General features: G+C 38.5%; 1 protein-coding gene across 12 annotated transcripts in view; it reads left to right on the forward strand.

The window, feature by feature from the left end:
* Nucleotides 1-17,156, forward strand: part of VPS8 (VPS8 subunit of CORVET complex) — a 256,338-nt gene that overhangs the window by 143,237 nt on the left and 95,945 nt on the right. For all 12 annotated transcript variants that reach the window (XR_005792281.1, XR_005792282.1, XR_005792283.1 and 9 more), the window contains one exon: nt 5,343-5,389. Coding sequence is in view for 9 of the 12 variants with exons in the window: in XM_040480980.1 (XP_040336914.1) it covers nt 5,343-5,389 (47 nt within the window). In the remaining 3 variants the exon portion in view is untranslated. The remainder of the gene's footprint in view (nt 1-5,342; nt 5,390-17,156) is intronic.

The following is a 17,156-nucleotide window of genomic DNA, read 5'->3' on the forward strand; positions in this document are numbered from 1 at the left end:
CAAAATAAATTAAAGAAAGCTACCTCAGCTTTCTTTTTACTTTTATTTGCATAATAAATTCCTTTCTATCCCTTCACTTTCAATCTGCATGTGTCTTTAGGTCTGAAATGAATCTCTTATAGGCAGCATATAAATGGATCTTGTTTTTTATCCATTCTGTCACCCTGTGTCTTTTGATTGGAGCATCCAACCCATTGCATTCACAGTAATTATTGATAGGTATTTACATACTGTTGTTTGTTATGCATCTTATGGTTGTTTTTGTAGTTTTTCTCTGTTCCTTTGTTCTAATGCTCTTTTCTTTCATGGTTTGTCGACTCTGTTTAGTGATATACTTGGATTCCTTGTACTTTATTTTTTGCATACCTATTACTGGTTTTTGATTTTTGGTTACCTTAGGCTCATATGTAACATCTTATGCACATAGCAGTCTATGTTAGGTTGATGGTCACTTAAGTTTGAGCCCATTCTTTAGTCCCTTCCCTCCCAGGTTGTAAGTATATTGTGTCAGACTCTGTACCCTTTTATTTATTTTATGGAAGTCTTCTCTTTCTGGTATGCTAACAGTTTTTTTCATGAAGGAATTTTTCACCTTTTCTTTCTTATTCTATATTTATGGTAAATCTTACTGATATTAAATCAGACTTGAGTTCTGTGGATAAATGCAACTTGATCCTGATCTTATCCTTTTCAATATTATTGGATTTTGTTTTGTTTTAGGATACTTATATCAATGTTCATGATTAAGACTGATCTATAGTTCTCCTTTCTTATATTGTCCTATTGGGTTTAGGTATCAAAAATTTTGCTAGTGTTATAAAATGTGCTGAAGTTGTTGTTTTTCCTGTTCTCTGTAAGAGGCTAATTAATGTTGGAAATTGTCTCTTCCTTAAATAGTTGCTCGAACTCACCAGGGAAGCTGTTTGGGCCTGGAGTTTTCCATATGGAAAAATTTTGAGTATTCATTCAGTTTCTTTAGTAGCTAAAAATCAATGTAGGTTTTTTCTCATTGCTAACTGTTAATTGACTGTTACTGCAGTCACAATAACTTGTCTAATTTTTATTTGACAATTTACCATGTTGATCTTTAGTCGGTGTTTGCATTTTATCAATGTGAACATGCAATTGGAATGGTTGATGAGTAGGTTACAGAAAACAAGTTAGAAGAGAGTTTCAGGAACATAAGTAGCCAGTAATGTCTATGAAGGTTCAAGGAGGGGGCAGATTGGAAGTCTTAAATTTGACAGAAATGGATCTTAGTAACAGCAGTTAATAAACAGCGGTCAACCTCTTAGTCTCATTTAAGACTTGTGAGCTTACATTGTTTTAAGATACTCCTTGTTTCAAAATCCACTGGCATCAGAAGTAAAGTTTTCAAATTCGTAGCTAGAAAATTTGCAACTATACTCTTTTTTCCTTGTTTCAAGTTATTACTTTAAGCTCCAGGGTGAAATTCACCGGCAGGAAATTTAGGAAAGCTTTTGTTCCTTCTGTTCATCCTGTAGATATCAAGGCTTACATCCAGAGTTTTAGTGCTTTCATTTACTAAACATTCTGAATTACGTTTTATATCAAAATGTAATTTTTTACATGGCATATTTCTAATTTTGTTTATTTGCAATGTGCCTTTAAATTGAGACCTTATAGTGAGGTCTTCTGAAGTGCAGTGTAGAAGCTCTTGAAAATGCTGAAGTACATAATCATGCTTCACATCTATGGAAATTCTATTTAAACTTAACATTAAAGATCATTTTCCCTTTCTCTTTCACTTTAGGAACTTGTATCCCTGAAGCCCTGTAAAGCTGCAGAGCTGGTTGCTACTCACTTTTCTGAACAGATTGAAATAGTCATTAAAAAACTTCAGGTAAATATTGCAAAAATATATGGGGAAGAAACATGTAGTAGAAAGACAATTATTGAATATCCACCTATGAGCTTTTGATTGTGGTAATTTCTTCAATAGATAGTTGCCATTTAAGCAGTTTCTGCACTGTGTATGTGTATATTTGGGAGCAGTTGTGTGATAATCTCTACATCTGTGTGATAATCTCTACATCTAGAAACAAGGGAGTTCATCTTTCTGCATATTAAATAGTAACATCACAGAAACAGAACTGTACCCTATAGTTATTCTAGAATTTGTAATCCACGGAAGATCCCCCTCCCCCCCCCCTTTTTTTTTTTGGCTATAGGAACTATAGCTGTATTCTCTTTGAGGCTGATGTTATTTATTATTCATTCAGATGTGTAATTCTCAAAGTGGGTTAATGCTGACTATTTAGAATTTTTCTTTGAAAATCTTAACTACAATACAGTTATATTAATGTCGAATATTGAGATGCTCAGTTTGAAATACTATTTAGTGGACTTACTATTCCACTTGTCACTATCATTGCAGTGCTAGTAGTGAGTTTTGTTCATTGTCATTATGGCCTCAAGTGATAGAGGTAGACAATAGGGCAATGACAGCAACATAAAGCATGACCCAGAGTCCCCAAGTGGCAGTGATTGTAGGAGGGGATAACTATACAAGATGAAAACCAAAGCAGTGAGGTGGGGGCAGCTGGCATGAGAGACAAAGATGGAATTTATTAACTTAAACACTTATGGCCCCATGATGTACCACAGTATGGTAGGCCTTGGGTGACAAATAAAAATGCAGTCTTTTAATTTTTCTTGTGGAGGAAAGAAGCACTTATATAGCCAAAATGCAGGGTTATAAGTGCTACACCAGACACAGGGGCAAAATACTGTAGGAACACGAGGAGTGAGAGGAGACCGCCAACTGTGAGGTCAGACAAGAGCTCCCAGAAATGCCCGGGCTGGGTCTTGAGTGATTGGCATCAGTTTTCTAGGCAGAGAATTGAGAAGCACTTTCTAGATAGAAGGCCCTGGGTATGTTAAGACTTGAAGGCACAAGGCAATATGTATATCCAGATAATGGCCAGGTCTTTGTGAAGTATGACATGCCAGAGATGATGCCTGGAGGAGCATTAGGTTAAGCCAGAAAAGGTCTGTTGGAGGGAGGAGTTAAAAGTATTGAGGCCAGAAAATAGAGTTTGGGTTCTGATACTGAACAATTTTATGTGTAGTGCTAAGAAATGATACTGTGTCTTCTGTGTCCTAGAGAATTACTCAAGTTTTTCAGCAAAAGAAGGCCATCACTAGATTGATTTTACAGAAAGTTAACTTTGTAGTGTATGGAACAGACTAGCAAAGAGAGGATGGAGGACAGACACCATGTAGACCAGTTAGAAGGTGAAAGTTCCAGGCAAAAGATGGTGAGGAGGGGTACTAAGTCGGTGACAGTGGTGTGGGTGGGTTCAGGATGTGTTTGTGAAGTAAAACATGTGGGACTTAGAAATGAATTGAAAGTGATGGGAGAGTTTAAAGGTGACTCCCAGACATCAGGCTTGGCTGCCCAGCATGATTAGGTTCATTAACTCAAGATAAAGACACGTCCATGAATTCAATAAATATTATGTACCTGCTGTGGACCAAAAACACTGTTAAGTGCTGAGGAAAAAACATAAACATGTATTCCTGTGCTGAAGGAAGAAGAGAAGCCAAAAGACAGTTGCAGAATAGTTGGACTTGAATGATATAGAGCATTGCCCAAGATACTGAGGAAGTACATAGAGAGTCATCCTGTCCATTCTAGTGGTGGGGACAGGAGGACACTTCTGATAAAACTCTTCTCAAATCACAGAGCCACCCCCCCCCTTTAAAAGTCAGCAGTTTCTAGTGTATTTCCTGACCTTTAGTGTTGTTACTGTCATTTAAAATGTAAGGTTATCCAGTGCCGGATTTTCTATTTCTCTTAGTCTCTAACGATACTCAGAGGCAGAGAGACCAAGTAAATAAATATAATGTCACTCATCAGGCAAACCTATAAAAGCTGAAGGGTCATAGATTTTAAAAAGGGTGGCTATTTGATTGTGGACTGTTTGTGGAGTCTTCACACATTTCTTTTAAAGAAATGAGGTATTTTATTGCAGTGCTTTACTGAATATGAGAGAATCCTACACAAATTTTATAAAGCACCTTTACTTTTGGTGGCAAGAGATAATGCTTCTGACCACTCGTTTTCAGAATTCTTGAGATGAAAAAAAAAAAAAAGCCAGAATATTAGGTTATAACCAGAAGGAAAGTCATATAAAATGAAACAAAATTATAGACTAGGGAAAAGATAGAAAATCAAAGACTGATAAATGTATTTAAAATCTCATACTCTAAATTACATTGATCCTTTCTAGTTTGGAGACTCCCCTGCTTTATATACGTGAAGTTTGAATGTATCAAAAAGAAAAACTAAGCTATAATAATTTTGCTTAGCTTTCCTAAGAACTTAAAACATTATTTATATTAATTCATTTATTTTATTTTATTTAATTATTATCTTTTAGAGAGAGAGAGAGAGAGAGAGAGAGAGCATGTGAGCAAGGAAGAGGGGAAGAGGGAGAGGAAGAGAGAATCTCAAGCAGGCTCTATGCTCAGTACAGAGCCCAACGAGGGGCTCGATCCCATGATCCTGGGATCATGACCACTTGATCTCACGACCATGGGATCATGACCTGAGCTGACATCAAGAGTCAGATGCTCAAATGAATGAGCCACTCAGGTGCCTCCATAGTGTATTTTAAGGTGTATCTCATTTAATTCTCTACACCTTGTGCAGAGGAAAGAAAAGATACTGTCGTTTTCTTTTTTCACATATGTAAACTGAATTGCCGAGAGAGTCAGTGACTTACACAAAGTCACACAGCTAATAAGTGGAAGAAACAGCACCCAGATTTTATGGCATATTAACTGCTAAAATGTTGCAGTGTGCCATCTCTTCTGTAGTTGATTACATTGGGGAGTTGGATTTTTTTTTGGTGGTGGTTGTTATTTGGGACTCAAGCTCCTACCCTACTTAGATTAATTACCTTGCAATAGGCCATTATCACAAGGAGGCCCAGGTGAAGCAATCTGAACCCGTCCGTGTAGCTAGAGCCCACTATCTGCAGAGTAGTTCAGAGCATCTGCCGGTCTCAGGGTCCTTGTGCTGAGAACTGCGAGGGGATATATTCCTTAATAGAAGGCATTTTTTTTTTTTTTTTTGCAATAACAAGGCATTTGTGTTTCTTCTGCACTCAGAATGGAATGTGTGACAATGATTTGAATTACTGAGAGGAAATGACCTCCAAATGAGTCCTTAGAATTTCTTAGATCTGTACAGAAGACTTAATGGAATTGTGTGCACTTTAGAGATTTTTTAGAGTCATTCTTTACCATGGCATAGTTTGAAAATATGTTCTTTAATATTTAATTGTATTTTTAATTGTTTTTTTTTCATTCAGGACCAGGTTTTGCTTTTCAAGTTTTTGAGGAGTCTTCTTGACCCAAGGTATGTTCATAAATTTGTTTTGTTTTTTTTTTTTATGTAGATGAAAAATCAAAAGAAATAAATTGAGGTGAAGAAACTGGCCCATGGCATCCAAATAGTATAATTAGCTTTTGATTCTTAGTGTTAGTTTTTGATTAACAGTTTCATAGATTATACAAAATATATGATGAATATCGATTATATCTTGAGGGAATACTTTTTTCTGTTCAAACATGAGCATACATGGTGAGTTGTTATCAGTGTAAAAAAAAAATCATGAAAACATGTTTCAGGAGGAATCTAATGACCATCTAGCTTCCCCTTTCTATTCCTGACTTCACTTCTTCCTGTTCTTTATTCCATACTGCTGTGGATTGATAGTTTTACTTTGAAAGTAAACACCTAGTTCCCAGCTCACCTCTGAATTTATTACCTCTTAAATACTTATTTCAAGTGTTAGTTTTTAATAACTTCATGTGGTGGTATGAGAAGCAAAGTTTAATTTTTTTTTGAAGTGCTGCTGTGGTACTCATCAAATAAAAACTAACCCAGGGAGATGATGAGATTAGTAATGGATTTGTAAGCAAAGCAGCTTTATGTGTGAGATCTTAACATTTTGCTGTGACTAAGCAGAGTGCATTGGGAGTTGAGTGGAATAATATTTAACATCCTCTAAGACAGTCACTCTGTCTTAAATGGAAGTATGTGTCAGAATCACCTAAGAAACTTGTAAAAATACAGACATCTGGGCCCAAACTCACAGAATCATTGTGGGTGGGGCTATTTTTGATGCACACCCAGAGTTAAGCCTCAGTGGCATAAGTATAATATTCCAGTACGACATTGTTTTCACACGAGACATACAAACTTTTATGTTGCATTAGAACGTACACTAGTCATTGAAAACAGACATTTGCTTTAGTCTTCATGTCAGTTTGGGTTATTCCAGTATTCTGTGCTATCTTTACATACCCAAAATGCCAGTAGTTTTGTTGATTGTGTACTAATTGTTGAAATCTCAGTCATTTAAATGTAGAGCACGCTATGCTGCATTTAAATTCAGGCATCCAGGGGCGCCTGGGTGGCGCAGTCCGTTAAGCGTCCGACTTCAGCCAGGTCACGATCTCGCGGTCCGTGAGTTCGAGCCCCGCGTCGGGCTCTGGGCTGATGGCTCGGAGCCTGGAGCCTGTTTCCGATTCTGTGTCTCCCTCTCTCTCTGCCCCTCCCCCGTTCATGCTCTGTCTCTGTCTGTCCCAAAAATAAATAAACGTTGAAAAAAAAAAATTAAAAAAAAAAAAAAATTCAGGCATCCAAATGTGCATATGCACGTTTAGAAAATCAGTCTGACTGTGTACCCCAGCACCCCTGTTCAAGACATTTTCAAATTATCTGTTTTGGTGGTGGTGTTTTTTAATTTAAATTCAAGTTAGTTAACATACAGTGTGGTATTGGTTTCAGCAGTAGAACCCAGTGATTCGTCACTTCCATATAGCACCCGGCGTTCATCCCAACAATGCCCTCCTTAATGCTCATCACCCATCTAGCCCATCCCCCCACTCACCTCCCCCCCAGCAACCCTCAGTTTGTTCTCTGTATTTAAGAGTCTCCTGGGTGCCTGGGTGGCTCAGTCGGTTAAGCGTCCGACTTCAGCCAGGTCACGATCTCGCAGTCCGCGAGTTCGAGCCCCACGTCGGGCTCTGGGCTGATGGCTCGGAGCCTGGAGCCTGCTTCCGATTCTGTGTCTCCCTCTCTCTCTGCCCCTCCCCCGCTCATGCTCTGTCTCTCTGTCAAAAATAAATAAACATTAAAAAATTTTAATAAAAAATAAGAGTCTCTTATGGTTTGCACCCCTCCCTATTTTTATCTTACTTTTACTTCCCTTCCCCTATGTTTATGTTGTTTCTTAAATTTCACATATGAGACATATGAGTGAAATCATATGGTATTTGTCTTTCTCTGACTGACTTCACTTAGCAAAATACACTCTAGTTCCATCCATGTTGTTGCAAATGGCAAGATTTCATTCTTTTTGGTTGCCTAATAATATTCCATTTTTCATATATACATCTTCTTTATCCATTCATCAGTCGATGGACGTCAAATTACTTATGTATTAATTCCCTGTTCTCAGAATATCACTGAGGCTAGATAGCTTTTTTTTGTTAATTTATATTAATCATTTGGCTCTCCCTCAGAGCCAGTATGGGCCCAAGTCTACTTCTGGAATTCACTGATGAAAACATCTTATGTCAGAGTTGGGGGTTGGTGGAAAAAAGGATGGGAGGAGCTGGGAACAGAGATGTGAGAGAGTGGTGGGAGTTCTGGGCAGGCTGAGGAAGGAGGCATCCAGTCCCAGCCCTTTCTTTGGGGCCTGTGCATCCCTTTTCCCATGGCACAGTTCCTTCTATTCCTCTCTTGTGTCTGATCTTTCTCCTAGCACCTGGAGCCTCTTCCCATAGGACGATTTATTTGATCAAGTCCTTTTTCCCCCAACCATCCTACCTGAGGAGACTCAAGCTAGGAGGACAGAGGAAGTTCAGCTTCGAGCTTGGCCTTTTCTCACATGTAATAAAATATAGAAGATGATATTTACCAAATCTTACTATTTTTAAATAAAAAAATACCAGTATTAGGTAATATGAATATCAACATAGTCATTACTCTGAATGATTGTCCATCACATTTTAGCCTTTTTAAATAAATATGCTTGTTGACTAACCTGAAAAACAAAAGGCAGGGATTAGGGTCTTGTCACATTCTGGGAAACAAGGGAGTATGGAAAAGATACTTAGAGGAAAAAGAGCATCAAACATAAGTAGACTGGCCCTGACTGGCATTTTTCACTGGCCCACAATGGAGACTGTTTTTGCCTTTGATTCTTCCCTTTTTGTTCTTAAGCAACAGACTTTTTTTTAACAACCAGGTTCTCCTTCTATCACTCAGGAAGCTCTTTTAGCAGCATTCTGGCAAGTAAGGAAAATGAAAGAAAACAGTCATTTTCAGATGAAGACTGTATATGTGTGTGTCATGTCAGAATATTGCTTGTTTTTACTTTTGCCCCCCAAAACCTGAGTTAGTAGAATCCTCATCGATGTGTGTGTGTATGTGTGTGTGTGTGTGTGTGTGTGTGTGTGTATAGAAATATATATATAGTTTATGCATATTTGATTTAACATTTTTGAGTATTTATTGAATTGTTCTGGAGGGGGTAGATTTTTATTTCATCAGTAACATTTTTAAAGGGACAAATCATCTAGTTGAATTCTTAGGTATATTTCTCTTCATAAATTTTCTTTATTCAATTTCTTTATGTTATCTTTACTATGTAAATAATGTCCTCAGTAGAATTAATTGACCTATAAAGATATTGGTGGCATCTGTACATAGAAGGATTAGATAATTTTTGGTGGGGGAGTTAATCCTACTGAAACAAATTACTTGCCTGAATTGAGGCCAACAGCTTGGGAGAGAAAGGATTTGCATTCTCTTCCAATTCCCTTCTTTGGGACAGCTGCTACATAAAGCCCACCCCACCCCCACTCACTGTGTGCACTCCTGCTTGCCGAGAATTCTCATGGGAGTTCTCCTGATAATTTACATCCAGATGTAGGCCTTTTGTGCAGTGGGAATGCTTGAAGGATAATACAAAGGACACTGATGGTTTTTGTGGGGCTATGAGCTTACATAAGGAGTAAAGAAAATGTGCAAGTATATTTATATTCACAATATTTTCCTCAGTACACTTCTCTTGGTAATGTCTTGGTAATGTCAATTTAGCCTTTGTTAACCATCTCCTGGAGGCCTCTGAAATATATGGTATGACTTTCTTGTAGGAAATAAAAAACACATAAAAGTCACATTGTATTTCTAATATTTAATCAAAATAAAGTAAAAATTGAGCATTGCTAAGAAAATGAGTAGCTTTACCAAGGAGCAAAACATAGATTATGGAAATGGTTATATATTGGATTTAAGTTGAACCTGTCAGTGTTTCTATGGATAATTTTGAGGGGACATTTTAAGATGTTGACTCTCTTGGCGCCTGGGTAGCTCAGTCGGCTAAGTGTTCGACTTCACCTCAGGTCATGATCTCACGGTTCATGAGTTCGATCCCTGTGTCGGGCTCTGTGCTGACAGCTCAGAGCCTGGAGCCTGCTTCAGATTTGCTAGTTCTCTCCCTCCCTCCCCCCCTCCCCCTCCCTGTCTCCCTCCCTGTCTCCCTCCCTCTCTCTCTCCCTCCCTTTCTCTACCCCTCCCTCGCTCACACTCTGTCCCTCTCTCAAAAATAAACATTAAAAAAAAAAAAGATGTTGACCCTCAGTGTTGAAATAGCATATTTCAAAATTAGAATAAGAAATTAGAACATTATGTTCATGAACTTTGACATAGGAAGATTCATTTCTGTTTCATTGAGTGCCTATCAGCTTGGCTGGGCATACCACCAGATATCATATTGTTAGGGTGAATTTTTCTCTACCCTTCAAATGTTCTTGTGGCTGGATTAAGAATCAAATTGAGATGAGACAGATGAACACGAGAAAGTCAGGTTTAATTTCATATGTATAGAACCCCTACATACATGAGAAGTTCAAAGACAGAAAGGTAAAGTGAGATCTGTATGCCATCCTGAACTAAGGAGTGGGATAGGGGCCTGGGGCTTCAGCGGGGAGGAGGGCACTTCACAGGGCAAGAAGAAGAGCAGATGTTGGGTATTTAGGTATTTGCCCTGCCATACACATGGATCACTTCAGAGAAAATTGATCTCTGATAATAACTCTTATTCTGGGAAAAGCTCCAAATTTAGATTCTTTTAGATAGTTTATGATGTGGACAATAAAGGCAAAAGAAAAAAATCGAATTTCCTTACAACTTACAGCCCATTGACCAGTCCTTGAGACGTGCCTCAGTGTTCATATTTTGCTGAGGGCAAAAGACAACCTTATCTTAATATTAACCCAACCTCCAGGATCCTGTAAGTCACCTTTAACAGGTAAAAATTCCTTTGGAAACTTCCTTTATCTCTACCTGTCCCGCCCTCCCCCCCCCCCCCCGCCCGCCCCAGAGAGATGCCAGCAATCATCCTCCAAGCATATAGCCCACTGAGATACATTCTAAGGATCTCATGACTAGGGTTTTACTCGACACTGATAAATGACCTTTCCTAACAACAGCTAGCCCCTCAAGGTCCTGGAAGCCTTGCTTTCAAGTTCCTTGGAGATTTATGCTATCTCTGACTCCCTCCCAATTTGAAAGTATATAATCAGCCATCCCTCACAACCCACTGCAGCTCTTTCTGCCCATAGGTCCTGTCCCATGCTTTAATGAAACCCTCCTTTTTGCACTGAAGAACACCTCAAGAATTCTTTCTTGACCGTTTGCTCCAAACCCCAACATTTTCACATCAGTTAATGGAGGGGCAAAGGTTTCTCTTGAACTCACAGGGTGTTGATTGTCGTCAGCTCAGAACAGTCCATATGCCAAAATGGCACATTTTGAGGAGACTTGTTTCGAACCCTTTAGTGTCTTTGGTTAGTACTTTGCCAGAAGCTCAGATTAAACCTTTTAAATACTAACATATCATTTCCTAATCTCCAAATCTTTTCAGCTAGCTAGCTAGCTAGATATAGAGGGAGGTAGGGAGGAAAGAAAGGAGAAAGAAACAGAGAGAAGGAAGGAAGGAAGGAAGGAAGGGAGGGAGGGAGGGAAGAAGGAAGGAAGGAAGGAAGGAAGGAAGGAAGGAAGGAAGGAAGGAAGGAAGGAAGGAAGGAAGAGAAAATAGCCTGCTTGCATTTATTTCTTTATTCCTATAATCAGTACTTCTTTGTAATGAAATTGCTGTCTGCTAAGTACTGTGCTAGAGGTTGAAATGGCTCAAAATTATACTCACATGTTTTTAATCCAGACCTGTTTCTTCTTTTTTATTTTCTCTCCTAGCAAATGGCATTCTCCACCCATTTATTTCACTTAACAGTTGACTGAGTAACTACAGCATGCTAAGCACACTGACAGGCATGGAAAGTAAAATAGTGAATAAGATGCCCTGCCTTGACAGAATTTACCTTCTAATGGAGGAAATAGACAAGCAAGCAGGCAATTATGTTTAAGTGTCTTCAGTAAAATTTTGAGAGTGATGATGGATTCTTCACTTTGCTTTACCTACTCCATTCTACCTTAGCCATACCACACAGAACCAGTCATGACATCAACCTCTTAGATATCTCCGTACATACGGGAGTTCTCCTCTGTTCTGTTGCCCACTGCCCTGGTTCAGGCACACAGTATCTCTCTCCTGATCGCCTCCTAACCACCCTTCAAAGCTCTCCTTCTCAGAGTTCTTTCCATTCCCATTATCCAAGGCCAAATACAAACTCCTCATGGCCTTTCTGTCTGGCTTCATTTGCTTCCTTCCTCCCATTTCTCTTTGCCCCTTTATTCCTCCCCAGTACTGACCTGTTTGATTAGAGGAGGCACTATGTGCTGTCATTCCTTCCTTTGCATATGTGTTTCTGCCTTAGTCCACTTTGTTTTCTTGAGAGCAATTTAATGTATGCACTTTATGTATGTGTGTATATATATATATATATATACACACACACACACACACACACACACACGTGTATATATATATATACATATATGTATATATAATTAGTTATTAAGAGCTCTAAAAGTTATATATGTGCTTTGATCCAGTGTTTCAATTTTGGAAAGTATTTTAAGGAAATACTGTGAAAAAAATGTGGCTGATATTAAATTAACTGTATTCGCATTTACATAGTGAAAAAGCTATTTATAAAAGAGGATGGGGAGGTGACTAAGTAAATACTAAGGTATATGAGCAAAATTGAATACCAAATTAGCAAACATGGCAATGTGAATGTAAAAATAATGCTAAACTGGAAAAATACGTTAACAAGAAATAGTTTGCATACGTACTGTATGTGTATATGATTGGTAAGAGGACATGTACAGATGTAGACAGATCTGTAGACTGGTAGCTTAATGTTCACTATATTCTTTGCCCCCATGGATTTGCTTATGTTTTAAATATGAGAGCAATTATAAGTAGTTTGGAAGGGTCTGCTGTTTGCTTTTAAATTTTTTGAAACAAAACTAAGATATAAGTGCCACATATTAAAGTGTTTTTTTTAATTGCTTCATGTGTATTTAAAGAAGTCTTTCCAAACACCTGTTTTTGTTTTCTGTTTTCAGTGAAAAGGACACATTTTAAGGTTCTGCGTGATTTTTGTAATCCTACCCTTTATTTTCTATTTATGTTGCTATTTTTATTTGTTGCTTTCATTGCCTTGTTTTTTTGTTTCTTTTTTTGTTTGTTTGTTTTTTGTGGGTTTTTTTTTTTTTTTTTGGTATTCTACTTTTCTGCCTTTGGTTTTAATTGAGCATTTTATATGATTCCATTTTGTCTCTTCTCTTAGTATATCGATTATATTTCTTTTTTTACTTCTTTTAGTGGTTGCCCTTCAGTTGGCAGTGCACATTTATAACTAATCCAAGTCCAGTAACAGATACAACACTACAGTGCTTCATGCGTAGTATCAGTACCTTATGATAAAGGATTCCTAATTCCTCCCTCTTATCCCTTATAATATTTGCTGTCATTCACTTAACCATAAACCATAATCACTGAATACATTGTAACTATTATTCTTTTAGACAAATTGTCTTCTGTATATGTGCCGGGGAAGTGAGCACAGGACAAATTGTTTTCTGTTAGATCAGTTAAGAATAAGAAAAATAAAACATTTATTTTACCTTAATTTATTCCCTCTCTAATGCTCTTTATGTAGATGCAGATTTATGACCTATATCATTTTTCTTCCTTCTGAATAACTAACATTTCTTGAAAGGCAAGTCTACTGATGACATATTCTCACAATTTTTGTCTCAGAAAGTATTTCCCCTTCACTTTTGAGAGAGAATTTTCCTGGATACACAATTGTAGGTTGGTGGGTTTTTTCTTCCAAGACTTTAAATATTTCCTTCTGCTGTCTTTTGCTTGCATGGTTTATGGAGAGAAGTGTAGTGTAATTCTTAGCCTTGCTCCTCTGTAGGTAGTGTTTTCCTTCCCTCCTACTTCTTTTAAGATTTTCTCTTTGTCTTTGATTTTCTGCAGTTTGAATATAATATGCCTAGGTATAGATTTTTGCTGTTTGTCCTCTTTGGTGTTCTCTGAGGTTCCTGAATCAGTAGTTTGATATCTGTCATTAATTTGGGGAAATTCTCAGTCATTATTGCTGTGCAAATATTTTTTTCCCGTTTTCTCTTTCTTCTTATGGCGTTACCTTTTATATTTGTGCCACAGTCTTTGGATATTCTGTTCTGGGTCTTTCTGCCCTCAAGTCTCTTTTCTCTTTGTGCTTCAGTTTGGGAATTTCTATTGACATGTTATTGACACATCTTTAAACTCACTGATTCTTTCCTCAGTGGTATCCAGGCTGTTGATGAGGCCATCAAAGGCATTCTTAATTTTATTTCGTGTTTTTTTCATTTCTAGCATTTTCTTTTGATCCTTCCTTAGAGTTTCCATTTCTCTGCTTACTTTACCCATCTGTACTTACATGTTGTCACTTTTTCCAGTAAGAGCCCTCAGCATATTGATCATAAGTTTTAAGATCCCATGTCATAAATCCAACATCTCCGGCATATTTGAGTTTGGTTCTGATGCTTGCTAAATCTCTTCAAACTGTATTTGTTGTTGTTGTTTTTTATGTCGTCTTGTAACTTTTTATTGAAAGCTGGAGATGATGAACTGCATAAAAGGAACTATGGCAAATAGGCCTTTGGTGTGAAGTTTTATGTTTATCTGGTTAAGCATGAGGCTTTGCTTACTGTTTGCTGTAGCGGTAGTTGTCTGACCCTGAAAGTTACTTCGGTGTCCATGTTTTTCTCTCCCTGGTTGTCTTTAGATTTCCCTAGAGACTTTTTGTAAAGTCTGAGCTGTGTAGTTCTTTCAGTTCTTTCCCCCTGTTATTATATAGGCATGCCCTATTGATGCAGTGGTGAGGTGTGGCGGAGGAGAAGCATTCTTTAGTCCTGTGATTAGTGTTCACTCTTGGTGAGTTGTGTCTCTGGCAATGACCCTCCCAAGTACTTCTCAGTAACCCCCTTGTACCCCTTTAAGTGAGACAGGAAGGCTAGAGAGGGCTGGATGTGGTTATTTCTCTTCCCTCAGCTTGGTTAGTCTCTGATAAAATAGTTTCCCTCGAGGGCAGTTGTATTACTTTGCAAGGCCTGCCTTCACAAAGTACCACGACTGTGTGGTTAAACAACAGAAATTTATTGTCTCAGTTGTGGAGACTGGAAGTCCAAGATAAGTGTTGGGAGGGTTGTGAGAAAGAGTTCCGTGTTCCTCCTCTACTTTCTGGCGCTTTGCCGGCAATCTTTGTCATTCCTTAGCTTGTGAAAGCATCACCCTGATTTCAACCTTCATTTTCACATGCATTCTCCCTGTATGTATGTTTATGTCAAAATTTTCTCTTCTTTTAAGGACACTGGTTATGTTGGATTATGAGTCCACCTTACTCCAGTATAACCTCATCCTAACTAATTACATCTACAAAGTCCTGTTTCCAAATAAGGTCACATTGAGAGATATCGGGAGTTGGGACTTCAATGTATGAATTTGCAGGGGACATAATTCAGTCCATAGCAGGCCTTGTTAAGAAGAACAAAATGCTCTGGATATATTTTTAAACGGCCACTTTTCTCCTCTCTGGTACTGGAAGCATGACTGGATTTTTCTCCGGTCTTCACAATGAGAACCTGGTAACTCCTCAAGATAAAATCCATGAAAGTAGGGAAACTCCCCCCAAGACTCGGCCCCCTAGGATATTTAATTCTTGAGTCTGTCCACACCGAGTCTCTGGCATTTTGTCATTGATGGCTGAAGTTTTCCTACCCCAGTGTACCAGCTCCAGCAGTGGTGGCTTCTGCTCCAGTAGGCTGTGATCATTTATACGCACCTGTCTGTTGCTCTCTAACTCAGGGGTGGCAGCTGGCCCCACCACTTCAGCTCTCAGGTAGATGGAACAAGAGTTGTTGATTTTCTGTTTGCTCAGCATTTTTCCTGAGAGGATGGAGGTGTTAACTTTCAAGCTCTTTACATGCCAGACCAGAAACTAAATGTCTTTGTTCTCTATATGTTCAGAATTATATGTGGATATCAGATTTATGTAGTCTGACCCAGCATCAGCTCAAACCGTACTTCTGAGAACTGTTGAAAGAATGTCTCTGCAGTGGGGTCACAGAACTGCATCTCCTTTGTCTCTCTAGTTCCATCTATCACTTTGGGGAGAGAATGGCATCAGGCGTCTCATCCAGACCTACAAATGCCCCAATTTAGGTATTATGCCGAGGTGGCAGGACCTGCGCCTTCCCAGTCTTTCTTTGAATTAGGCCACGTTAAGACAATTCTTACTAGTGGGATCACTGGCATATTTCAGTGTTAGGGAGAGCTTTGCAGTAGGAAGAAAGTACACATTACAGATAACCTCAGCATTCTTCTTATTACCATTTTTAATAGTAGTATGTTGGAAAAGTTGTTTTAGCTTACCCTGTGAGATTTAATTGAAGTCTGTACAACATTGGAATGATCCAGATACACTTTTTTTTTTTAATGTTTATTTTGAGAGAGAGAGTGTGTAAGTGGGGGAGGCATAGAGAGAGGGCGAAGACTGCCAAGCAGGCTCCACACAATCAGTGCAGAGCCTGACGTGGAGCTCGATCCCACAATCCACGAGATCATGGCCAGAACCAAAATCAAGAGTTGGGCACTCAACTGACTGAGCCACCCAGGCATCCCCAGGTACTCTTTATACCTGATGAGGTTATGGAACTAAATTATTTTTCTATGAAAATCATTAGGCTCTTATTTCTGTTAGCTTATAAAAGCCATTTTTCCTCTTTATGCAGGAGAACATTGAAAACAATACACTTTCTCTTTTGTGAATATCAGAAAGAGAACAAAAGTTCTATTAAGTTTTGGGAAGGACATCTTTGACACTAGTATCAGACTAGGGAAATGGAAAGTGAACAAGTCCCCTGAAGACCTGAATCACATCTGCTGTTACATTGATTTGATGTGGCAGAATCTTTGCCATTAGACAGAACGGTGCCCTTGTCTGCTTTGGTCTGCGCCTCATAAAAGTTGATAAGGAAGTGTGGCTGTTCTGTATGAGGGACACTGTCATCTCTGCTTGACTTAGAGAGCCATCATGGAGAGCCACACCTGCTATGTTCTTTCTTGCAACAGATGGGTTTCCACCTAAGCCAGTCTCCTGTCTGGTTTGTGAGGCGTTACTGTTGTTACAATTCCATGCGCATTTTGTGGGTATTGTCTTTGCTGCCTATAATAATGCCTCTTAAAGTGTTTTTCAGGCAGATTGGCACATTTACTTATGTTTTGTTCAAAGGACATGGGATTACATTGTGGCATTTTTAACATGGAATGTAAAATGGAAAACTGGAAGCTCAGCTTAACAACCTTGTAAAACAACTTGATTAGAATGATAACTCCATGGACAATAATTGTCTTCACTCTTGTGTGTTGTGAATGATGTATTTGAGTTTTCAGTCTAAAAGGTACCAAGCAGTCATCAGTACGCCACTACCTCTAAGGACTGGTTATATGGGGATGAGCAGAGAATTCAAGCAGTCAGGATTTAGGCTAAGCTGAGGTGGCCCTAAGTTGTCAGCACAAGTTACAGGGAGATTGTGAAATTCTCTCCCTCAGAAATGTAGAGTAGTCTAGACTGGCCTATTTTTGTGC

The sequence above is a fragment of the Herpailurus yagouaroundi genome, unplaced genomic scaffold (assembly GCF_014898765.1).
Source record: "Herpailurus yagouaroundi ecotype Mexico unplaced genomic scaffold, PumYag 159, whole genome shotgun sequence".
NCBI lineage: Eukaryota > Metazoa > Chordata > Mammalia > Carnivora > Felidae > Herpailurus > Herpailurus yagouaroundi.